The sequence below is a fragment of the Cherax quadricarinatus genome, chromosome 50, assembly GCF_038502225.1.
Source record: "Cherax quadricarinatus isolate ZL_2023a chromosome 50, ASM3850222v1, whole genome shotgun sequence".
NCBI lineage: Eukaryota > Metazoa > Arthropoda > Malacostraca > Decapoda > Parastacidae > Cherax > Cherax quadricarinatus.
Genome location: NC_091341.1, coordinates 30,925,888 through 30,938,322, shown reverse-complemented (window position 1 = coordinate 30,938,322; position 12,435 = coordinate 30,925,888). Strand labels below are relative to the sequence as shown.

At 41.1% G+C, this 12,435-nt stretch overlaps 1 protein-coding gene across 1 annotated transcript in view; it reads left to right on the top strand.

Moving 5' to 3' along the window:
* LOC138854136 (glucose dehydrogenase [FAD, quinone]-like) overlaps window positions 1–11,763 on the top strand; it is an 85,666-nt gene extending 73,903 nt beyond the window's left edge. The window contains exons 4-5 of the mRNA XM_070095366.1: window positions 9,668–9,857; window positions 11,654–11,763. Coding sequence (XP_069951467.1) covers window positions 9,668–9,857; window positions 11,654–11,763 — 300 coding nt within the window. The remainder of the gene's footprint in view (window positions 1–9,667; window positions 9,858–11,653) is intronic.
* The last annotated feature ends 672 nt before the right edge of the window (window positions 11,764–12,435 follow it).

Below are 12,435 nucleotides of genomic sequence, written 5' to 3'. Positions count from 1 at the left end.
TTGAATCACTAAAGACACCCTTCTCCTGCATTATTCTTACTGAGACCTGGCTTAAACAGGACACAATAGATATCTACCCTCTACCAGGATACACAGCAATTCACAACTGCAGACCAAACCAAGTTGGGGGTGGTATTACAATCTATTACTCTAACCAATTATCTTGTCTTAGCACCACTTGCTTTAGTGATGAAAATGGGGAATACATTTTTGCTAATTTTACTGTAAAAAACCTTAAGACGCCTATAACAATCGGTGCCATTTACCGGATACCTCACACAAACATCCCAAATTTCAGTGAGAAATTAAAGTCACTAATAACAAACAGACAAATGAATAAGCACCACCTTCTCTTAGCTGGAGACTTCAACATCAACCTTGGCTTACTAGATGATCAGCCTGTAACTGATTTCATCAACAATATGAACAACACACTTCTCATACCAACAATAACTAAACCAACCAGGCTCACTGAGACAAGTGCAACCATAATAGACCACATATGGACCAATATACTAGCCCCCCTTAAATCAGGGATAATCACAGATAGCACTACAGACCACTACCCTACCTTCCTCCTGACAAACATTAGTAAACCACCACTTGAATACAACAAAGTCTCATTTAGACTCCATGACGAGGCCTCAGTAAGGAAGTTCACAGCTGACCTAGAGACTGTTGATTGGCCTACAGAATTCTCCAAGGCCAATGGTATTGATGACTGGACAGACATTTTTCTTAACAAATTACTTAGACTATACAACAAACATTGTCCTATAAAAACAAAACAGATCACAAACAAACGGTTTGGTTGCCCATGGCTAACCAGCACCATTCTGAAATCCATTGACAAGAAACACCAATATGAAAAGCAATATAGACAGGGCTTAATACACAAAGATACTCCTAAACACTATTTATCAGCTCTCACCAAACTAATAAAGAAAGCCAAACAACTATACTACTCCAGTAGATTCACAGACACTAGAGGAGATATAAAAAAGACCTGGAAAACACTCTCTCAGATTCTAGGGACCCACAAACTGAGAAAAACCAAGAATATTGTCCTAACTAAACCTAATGAAACACCACTACATCCCACTGACACAGCTAACAAGATAAACGACTTCTTCTCAAACATAGGATCTAATCTCGCCAGTAAAATCCCACATACCAATGCCCATGCCGGGGACTACCTAGATGGGAATTTCCCTAATTCCTTCTATCTTGCACCAACTGAGCCCACAGAAGTCATTGAGATTATAAAGTCACTTAAAAATAACTCTGGGAATCTGTCTCATGTCCCACCATTACTGTACAAGCGAGCGGCCCATGTCCTTTCGCATGCAATTTCATTACTTTTTAACAAGTCACTAGAGACTAGCACCTTCCCGAAACTACTCAAGATGGCAAGGGTTACACCAATACACAAAGGTGATGACCCTACAGACTTAAACAACTATAGGCCAATATCTAACTTACCATTGCTATCCAAAATCTTTGAGAAACTCGTGCACAGGAGACTGTATTCATTTATAATGGCTCAAAACATACTCAACCCCTGCCAATTTGGATTCAGGAAAAATAAAAGCACTAATGATGCAATCATAAAAATGCTAGATCTGCTTTACACAGCGTTGGACAATAAGGAATATCCACTAGGAATTTTTATTGACCTAAGAAAAGCTTTTGACACAGTAGACCACGACATCATACTCCACAAACTTGATCATTACGGTATAAGAGGCCATGCGCTTGCTTATTTCAAATCTTACATTACTAATAGGTATCAGTACGTCACCATTAAAGACACAGCATCAGCAACACGGCCACTTGATACTGGAGTTCCGCAGGGAAGTGTCCTTGGTCCCCTGCTCTTCCTCATATACATCAATGACCTTCCAAACGTATCCCAACACCTGAAACCCATTCTCTTTGCTGATGACACGACTTATGTCATCTCTCACCCTAATCTTGCCACCCTCAACACCATTGTGAATGAGGAGCTGATTAAAATATCGACTTCTGAAGTGTTTTAAAAACTGAGGTTGGAGAGTTGAAGGAGGAGGTCTTGCTTCTCCAGGAGGAGATTAGGAGGCTGAAGGTCCACCTCAGTGGGCCTGGGAGAGAGTGTGAGGTGGCTGGAGTTGTGGGGAATGAGACTTCTAGCAGTGAGGTGCAGTCTGTCTCTCGCTGTAAGGAGGCTGTAGTTGGGGAGGTAGCAACGGCTACCAGCAGTGAGGTGCAGCCCAGCACCTGCTACAAGTGGCGAGTTGTTCACAGTAATGGGAGGCGCATCAGAATAAGGAAAGTTAAGAGTGAAGATCTGAAGGTAGGAAATCGCTTCTCTGTTCTCCAGGATGAATGTACTTCAGTGGCCAGTGAAGGTAAGGGTACTACTGCCCCTGCTAATGAAGGTAAGCGCATTCTTGTGGTTGGTGACTCTCAGGTAAGATATATTGACCGTGCTTTTTGTAATAGGAATAAGAAGATGAGAGATAGAGTGTGCTTCCCTGGAGCTGGTGTTGGAGACATTGTCAACAGGCTGGATAATATCATGTCAGGTAATGGGAACAAGCCCATTATCTGTCTCAGTGCTGGTGGAAATGATATTGGGAAGGGTAGGAGAGAAGAGCTGCTAGATAAGTACAGGTCAGCTATAGATTTCATTAAGTCTAAGGGAGGGATCCCAATCATATGTAGCATCTTGCCTAGAAGGGGAGTAGGAAATGAATGGTTGTCTAGGGCAATTGGTGTAAATTGCTGGCTAGACAGATACTGCAAGGAACTTGCAATCCCATTCATTGACAACTGGAACAACTTTTATGGCAAACATGATATGTATGCAAGGGATGGGGTACATCTCTCTGGGTCAGGGGTGGTAGCACTTGCAGACTCGATTGAGAAGGCCATTGGTGAAATGCCTATGATTTTAAACTGATGGAAGATAGAGGTATGGGTGTGTGTGGGAAACAAGCAGGTTGCAACACTAGGGTTGGAAACAGTAAATGTATAAAAGGCATTCAGCATGAAGTTATAAATAAAGACAATAGAACAGGTCAGCAAACAAAGGGGGACAGCAGAGGGCAGCAAGGGACTAGCTCCCTTAAGGTTTACTATACTAATAGCAGGAGTGTTAGAAATAAGATAGATGAGCTAAGATTAATTGCAAGTGCAGGAAACATAGATATTATTGCTATAACAGAGACCTGGCTCAATCTGAAAGATAGAGAGATGCCCTCTGAATGTCACATACAAGGCTATAAATTATTCCACACTGACAGGGTCAACAGGAAAGGTGGTGGAGTAGCGATGTATGTCAGAGACAATTTAAATTGTTGTGTTAGACAAGATATTAAATTAGAAGCGTCAGCCACTGAATCTGTTTGGTTACGGCTTCTCGAGGGCCGAGAAAAACTAATTTTGGGTGTGATTTACAGGGCCCCAAATCTTGATAGGGAGTGCAGTAAACTTCTATGGGACGAAATTCGTAAGGCATCTACATACGAAAATGTTGTGCTAATGGGAGATTTCAACTATAGACAGATTGACTGGAGCAATTTGACAGGAAATTTAGAGTCGGGTGACTTTCTTGATACGATCCAGGATTGTTTTTTAAAACAGTTTGTGACAGAGCCAACTAGGGGAAATAACCTCCTTGACTTGGTTCTTGCCAGTAGGGAAACACTAATTAATAATCTTGAGGTTAATGATGAGCTTGGGGAGAGTGATCACAAATCACTCAGTTTTAATATATCATGGAATTCCCCTAATAATGGCAATCAAGTCTCCGTCCCTGACTTTCGCTTGGCTGATTTCATAGGACTGAAAAATTACTTAGGTGGGCTGAACTGGAATGACCTGACTAAGGGTCAGGTAGGTGGTGATGGTTGCCGATATGATGCTTTCCAGGGCATAGTTCTAGCTGCTCAGTCAAATTATGTTCCAAATAGGGAAATCAGATCAAACAAAAATGATCCTAAATGGATGAACAATAGATTAAAATATCTGATTGGTCAAAAGAGAGGCATATATAGGCAAATCAAAAGAGGAGAGGGGCAATTAAGAAATCGATATATTCAGTTAAAGAGAGAAATAAAAAAGGGAATTAGAAAAGCAAAAAGAGATTATGAGGTTAAAGTTGCAAAAGAATCGAAGACTAACCCAAAAGGATTCTTTCAGGTATACAGAAGTAAGATCAGGGACAAGATAGGCCCACTCAAAAGTTCCTCGGGTCAGCTCACTGACAGTGATAAGGAAATGTGTAGAATTTTTAACACATACTTCCTCTCAGTTTTTACACAGGAGGATACCAGCGATATTCCAGTAATGATAAATTATGTAGAACAGGACGATAATAAACTGTGCACTATTAGGGTCACAAGTGACATGGTCCTTAGGCAAATAGATAAATTAAAACCTAACAAATCCCCAGGCCCTGATGAACTGTATGCAAGGGTTCTAAAGGAATGTAAAGAGGAGCTTAGCACACCTTTGGCTAATCTTTTCAACATATCACTACAAACTGGCATGGTGCCAGATAAGTGGAAAATGGCAAATGTGATACCTATTTTCAAAACAGGTGACAGGTCCTTAGCTTCGAACTATAGACCAATAAGCCTAACCTCCATAGTGGGAAAATTTATGGAATCAATAATTGCCGAGGCAGTTCGTAGCCATCTTGAAAAGCATAAATTAATCAACGAATCTCAGCATGGTTTTACAAAGGGGCGTTCCTGCCTTACGAATTTATTAACTTTTTTCACTAAGGTATTTGAGGAGGTAGATCATGGTAATGAATATGATATTGTGTATATGGACTTCAGTAAGGCTTTTGACAGGGTCCCCACATCAGAGACTATTGAGGAAAATTAAAGCACATGGAATTGGAGGAGAAATTTTTTCCTGGATAGAGGCATGGTTGACAAATAGGCAGCAGAGAGTTTGCATAAATGGGGAGAAATCAGAGTGGGGAAGCGTCACGAGCGGTGTTCCACAGGGGTCAGTGTTGGGCCCCCTGCTGTTCACAATCTACATAAACGACATAGATGAGGGCATAAAGAGCGACATCGGCAAGTTTGCCGATGACACCAAAATAGGCCGTCGAATTCATTCTGACGAGGACATTCGAGCACTCCAGGAAGATTTGAATAGACTGATGCAGTGGTCGGAGAAGTGGCAGATGCAGTTTAATATAGACAAATGCAAAGTTCTAAATGTTGGACAGGACAATAATCATGCCACATATAAACTAAATAATGTAGATCTTAATATTACGGATTGCGAAAAAGATTTAGGAGTTCTGGTTAGCAGTAATCTGAAACCAAGACAACAGTGCATAAGTGTTCGCAATAAAGCTAATAAAATCCTTGGCTTCATATCAAGAAGCATAAATAATAGGAGTCCTCAGGTTGTTCTTCAACTCTATACATCCTTGGTTAGGCCTCATTTAGATTATGCTGCACAGTTTTGGTCACCGTATTACAGAATGGATATAAATTCTCTGGAAAATGTACAAAGGAGGATGACAAAGATGATCCCATGTATCAGAAACCTTCCCTATGAGGATAGACTAAGGGCCCTGAAACTGCACTCTCTAGAAAGACGTAGAATTAGGGGGGATATGATTGAGGTGTATAAATGGAAGACAGGAATAAATAAAGGGGATGTAAATAGTGTGCTGAAAATATCTAGCCTAGACAGGACTCGCAACAATGGTTTTAAGTTGGAAAAATTCAGATTCAGGAAGGATATAGGAAAGTACTGGTTTGGTAATAGAGTTGTGGATGAGTGGAACAAACTCCCAAGTACCGTTATAGAGGCCAGAACGTTGTGTAGCTTTAAAAATAGGTTGGATAAATACATGAGTAGATGTGGGTGGGTGTGAGTTAGACCTGATAGCTTGTGCTAACAGGTCGGTTGCCGTGTTCCTCCCTTAAGTCAATGTGACCTGACCTGACTAGGTTGGGTGCATTGGCTTAAGCCGGTAGGAGACTTGGACCTGCCTCGCATGGGCCAGTAGGCCTTCTGCAGTGTTCCTTCGTTCTTATGTTCTTATGTTCTTATTATGTTTGGTAGCAGAGCAGGAGATGCACAAATTAACATTAAGATTGGCAACACTCTAATTACCAGAAATAATGGGGGAAAATTCCTAGGCTTATACCTTGACAACAACCTGAATTTCAGCACCCATATCCAGCATATAACAAAAAATGTATCCAAAACGGTTGGGATCCTCTCCAAGATACGATACTACGTGCCGCAAAATGCCCTTCTCACACTATACCACTCACTTATTTATCCACACCTCACCTATGCTATTTGTGCTTGGGGATCAACTGCAGCAACACACCTAAAGCCAATAATAACCCAACAAAAAGCTGCAGTAAGAATAATCACTAAATCCCATCCCTGGCAACACCCCCCCCCCCCCACTCTTCATAGACCTAAACTTACTCCCAGTTCAGTACATCCACACTTACTACTGTGCAATCTACATCTACAGGGCCTTAAACTCTAATATCAACCTTGACCTAAAACACTTTTTTGATAGTTGTGACAGAACTCACAGGCATAACACCAGACACAAACATCTCTACGACATTCCCCGTGTCCGACTAAACCTTTACAAAAATTCAATGTATATCAAAGGCCCTAAAATCTGAAATACCCTACCTGAGAACTCTAGAACTGCAGACACATTCATCACCTTCAAAACTACCATTAGAAAACATCTTATCTCCCTGATACACCCCGTCAACTAACTACACGAATACCACCTGGTGGTTCACACTTACACTCACTCACTCATTTGACCATAAACAGAAATATTAATCTCAATCTTAAAATAATGAATCCTGTGATACTCCAATACTGAAACTATGTACTGTGCCAAAACAAAAGCATTCACATTGCTAAACTCACAAACTAGTATTTAGTCACTTAGCCATAATACCAACTTACCTCATAATTTGTAATATTTTACAATTAAGAATAAAACTAAGTATGCCCGAAATGCCTAGCCATGCTAAGCGTTCTAGTGGTACACTCTGTAATCACTATTTTACTACATGTAAACCACACAATAACCAAATTTCTGTAAACTCAGCATTGTAATCCTTATAGAGAATAAACTTTGAATTTGAATTTGAATTTGAATCCTCCTCTCCTGTCCCCTCCCAAGCTTCTTCTCCAGTTCTCTCTAACGTTTCGTCCTCCCCTAATTTGGTAAATTCCATCGTCGGCCCGATCTTTACTCCCCCTCCTCACTCCATTTCCAATATCGTCGCACATACTGCCCTTATCCTCTGAAACACTTGAAGCTATCTCCGAATATATTGAGGAGACTAGACCACTGATGGACACCGATCCACCTGCTGTTCTTCCTCTTCACTGTTCTCAGTCTGCACAACTCCTTTCTTTGCAGTGTCCAAATTCTTATCTGCTTGTGTGTTTTCCACTGCCTCTAATGATTCTAGTCCTTAGATACCTCTACCTTCAGATTTCTTGCTTTTCCCTGTTTGTGTTTGTTTACAAAAACCAAAATTATGCTCCGATGTTTTCCATCCCATCTCGGGCTATGTTTTATTATATTCATCGGATCCTTTTCCCAATGAAGTGCAAATGCACTTCTTATATGCACCGATATTCCATACCATCAGCTCTATGTTCATACTTCACTACATTACACTGCAGGTCGCATGCACTTGAATAAGTGGTATACAATCTGCTCTTTGTATTGCTCTCCTTCTCGGGTATTATCTATCCCAGATGTTGCATTTCTGGTTTCTTCCTTATCGCCACCACTTCTGTTACTTGGCGTCTTTAATGCTCACCATTTCCATTGAGGGATCTTACTGCGACTCCCGCGACATTCAGTTGGAGGTTTTTCTTGCTTCTCTCCCCTCCATGTTTTAAATACGGGCACTCCCACCCATTTTGATCCTCGCACTCATTCTCTCTCTTGCGTCGATCTCTCAGTTTGCTCTTCCTCAGCTGTACTAGACTTTATCTGGTCTTTCCTCCTGTACTTGCATGACAGCGATCATTTTCCAGTCATCCTTATTTCTCTTTAATATTCATCACCTCCTCGTAGCCCACATTGATAATTTGGCCGAGCGAATTGGTACCTTTACTCGCGTCAAACTGCGTTTAGTGAGGATCCATCTTCGTCCTCCATTGATGAGGTTTTACAGAGGTGCGTGCCTTGGTGGTCTCCTGCTTGTGCTGGAACAGTACGTCTAAAATGCGCTGCATGGGGCAGGTATTGGTACAATAGAACTACAGAGCGATTCCTTGATTTTAAGCAGAAGAGAGTGGTCGCCCGCAGTGTCATCCATGACACTGAACGCACTTCCTGGCGGGATTATGTTTCTACTGTCACTTCAGCTTCCTCTATGAGTGCAGTCTGGAAAGAGTACAGAAACTCAGTGGCAAATATTCCCCCGACCCGTCTCCCATTCTTCACGTTGCTGTTGTCGGTGTCAATATAGCAGACCCTCTTGAGGTAGCCCTTAAACTTTTCTTCTATCAGAGAAGTATCTTTTAATGAGCTTTTTCACTTCTGGAACTGGAGGCAACACTCCGCTTTCCGATCATCGGCAGCCGGGCCTGACGGCATTCATATTCATATGCTACAGCATTTACATTAGTCAGCCTTTGCTGTCCTCTTATGGCTTTTTACTCTTATTTGGTCGCAAAGAGTTCTTCCCCAGCTGTGGAAATCTGCCATTCTTCTCCCTTTCTGCACACCGCTTACTACAGGACATAATGTCTCCCAACATCGTTCCATTGTTCTTACCAATGCAGTTTGCAAGGTGATGGAATGTTTGGTAAATAGAAGCTTGATGTGGTATTTAGAGAGACACAATAGTCTCTCCAATAATCAATATGGCTTTCGTAAGGGCTGTTCTACTATTGACCCCTTTTGGGTACGTATGTTCGTAATGACTTTGCCAATAACCATTCAGTTATCGCCATCTTTTTTGACCTTGAGAAGGCATATGACAACGTGGAGGTATAATATTTTGGCCCAGGCCCACTCCTTAGGCCTCCGGTGCAATCTACTATTTTTAATTAAGAACTTCTTAACTGAGACACATTTCCACATTTGGTTTAATAACATGCTTTCCCCGGACTTTGTCCAAGCTGAAGGTGTCCCCCAAGGGTGTGTTCTGAGCACAACACTTTTTCTGCTTCCTATAAATGATTATCTCGATTATCTACTCTTTCATCTAATATTTGGTCATCACTATGTTGATGACTTTGCTATAGCTTGTGCAAACACTGACTCACCTCATTGCAGTTTCCAGCATGCAGTCAGCCGTGTTTCCAATTAGGCCACTACTCATGGGTTTAAATTTTTTAGTATTAAAACTCACCAAATTACTTTCACTAGATGTTCTGACATCTCTAATCCATTGTACCCATATGAGTCACGTACCCCAGAACGTGATACGGTTAGGTTTCTCGGCCTTCTGTTTCACCATCGGTTATCCTGGTTACCTCACATCACCTCTCTGAAAGCAACTTGTCATAGCCGGCTGAACCTCCTTAAAACTCTCATCTTTCATGGGGGGGCCGATCGTAGAACTCTCCTTCGACTACAGAAGTAAAGACAACAGCTCATAACCTGTGAGTTTCAACATAAATGTATCGTCTCTAACAGAGAAGCCCATATCCAAGAGGTCGTACCATCGGTGGGTCTTCAGTCCTCAACTCTATGTTCTACGTACGAGGGAACAGGAGGGACTACGACAACTGGGAGGCCTTGGGTAACCCTGGCTGGGGATACAAGGACGTGTTCCCCTATTTCAAGAAGTCAGAGGACTACAGGGGCAGGGTCACCAAGGAGACTGGTAAGAAAGTGTTTAGAAAAGAAATCTAGAAAGTATGGAAGCGTAGGTGATTAGATGGTTCACAAAATATAATGATCTGAAAGATACTGATGGGTGGATGACATACAGGTGAATGTGGGTTAGCGGTATGTTGGGGTAGAAGGTAAATATTGTTCGTGTGAAAGTCATAGCAGGTGGATAAATGGTGAGTAGGTAAATGTTGGTTGGTGTTAAATGAGAGTATGCAGGGTGTATGGTATTAATGTGAATGTGTGGATAAATGGGTGAACAGTGTATGTCAGTGTAGGATGATGGTATGACAAAGTTGCCAAATGAATTTTATGCAGGTTACGACAGCGATATATTTACTGTAGCTGTACTTCTTCAACGGTACACAAATAAACCGTACATAAGATAATGAAACTTTTGATGAGGTGTCGGTTCGACCTGAGCCATTTACCAGCTTATGTTCCAATTCAGATGAAACGTCGTCATAAGGTTCATTCTCCTATGTGTGGCCAATTTGTGTATTATTCCAGTCAGGATATTATGCCATTTTTTTTTATTCTTCTCAAACTGAATGAATAATGGTGCTGGTATCCGAAATTATGAAAGAGACAGAGTTACAATAGAACCCCCCATATCCGCTGATCCGATATCCACCGATTCAGACATCCGAGGTTTACCTCGGCTCAAAAATATTAAATTGGTTGCAATTTGAGGCCTGACATGTGCAGCGCGCAGAGAAAAAAAATCGAAAAAAATACGAAAATTTAGTTAATCATATAAAAAATAGCTTAACAATTCGTCATCACTTTGGTATAAGTATCACTGTTATACTATGTTACTACAAGGAATTATAGTCATTTATAATATGAATAGTGACGGCGGCACCGTATCATGCGTGCTCATATGCAGTGATTTTTTTTAAAAAATTCGTTTTTGTTAGTTATTTCTTTTAATATTCTAATATAATAATTGATGATTTGGCATCAATACAGAGTGGGAAGAGCTATTATGGAGTCAGAGAACCAATCAGGAGCCGTCTGGAAATATTTGCTGACGTAATCAGGAATTCCCAGTCTCGGGATCCGAGAGAATATCTTTCATTATTACGCTAATATCAACACTAAGGTTTATTTACCTATCACAATTTAGTAATATGACAAAATTCAATGTACAGTGGAACTTAATCGAACTTAATTCATTCCAGAAGGTCGTTCTAAAACCGAAAAATGCAAAAACTGAATCAATTTTTCCCTTAAGAAATAATGTAAATACAATTAATCCGTTCCAGACACCCAAAAATATTCACAAAAAAAATTTATTCTTTAAAGAATAAATATAGTTTTACATACACAAAACAATGATAAATAAATATAAATATTAAAAACCTTTATTGAAGACTCTTGTTGGCATACTGAAGAAGGCGAGGAGGGGTAAGAGAGTTGAAGTTGTTGATTGGAAGGGAATCCTCCTCCATGAGGATTCTAGGTATCAAAGCCCTCTCTGGGTTTACCACTTCCCTTCTTTGTCTTTTACTATCACTATGGCCAGCTTGAGAGTCACTGGACCTCTGTCACACAAAATATCTGTCCAGAGAGCTCTGTTTCTGGCATCTCTAAGATTTTTCTGAAGTGGGACAAGGTTCTGTTACTGAACATATTGCAGATATGGTTTGTTTCAACTTGTTCAGGGTGATATTTTTCCACAAAAGTTTGCACCTCATTCCACTCTGCACAAATGTCCTTAATCACTGAAGAAGGCACCTTCTCATTTGAAGCAATTTCCTCAGTTGTGGTCTGTTGCTGTTCCAGATGAAGATCTTGCAGCTCTTCAGTGGTTAGCTCATCCCTGTGGTCCTTCAACTCTTCCACATCCTCGACACTCACATCCAACCCCATGGACTTCCCCAACGCCACAGTAGATTCCACAACAAGCATATGGTCAACAGGGTCGACCCTATGGCCTTCAAAATCCTTCTCTTGGACACATTCTGGCCACAATTTTCTCCAAGCAGAGTTCAAAGTCCTGGAAGTCACTTCCTGCCAAGCCTTACCTGTAAGGCTTTTGCAGTGGAGGATACTGAAGTGTCCGAGGTCACCTCAAAGCACCTTTGAAACATTGCTTTGGTGTAGAGTTTTTTGGAGTTTGAAATGACGTGCTGGTCATTGGTCTTCCAAGTCTGGAGGATGAGCAGGAGGCACTTGAGTGGCAATTTATTTTCCAGGAGGTATTTTTCACACTCGGGCCAAATACTTCATGGACCCACATTTTGAAAATTATTATTAGCTTTCCACATCACACACAATTTACTCTGAATGACATAGTTTTTCTTGAACACTCTGGGATTTTCGGATACACCAGTAAAGGCTTCACTTTGAAATCCCACAGGCTTGTGTCCTTGGAGTGCCTTTTCCTGCTGCATGATGTACGTCCTCTTTGGCATTTTCTTCCAAAAGAGGCCTGTTTCGTCAAGATTGAACACTTGTTGGGGGAAGAATTCTTCATCCTCTAGGTAATCGTTGAATTCATGCACGAATTTTTCAGCCGCAAGTTTGTCTGAACTTGCAGTCTCGTCATGCCTTACAACACTGTG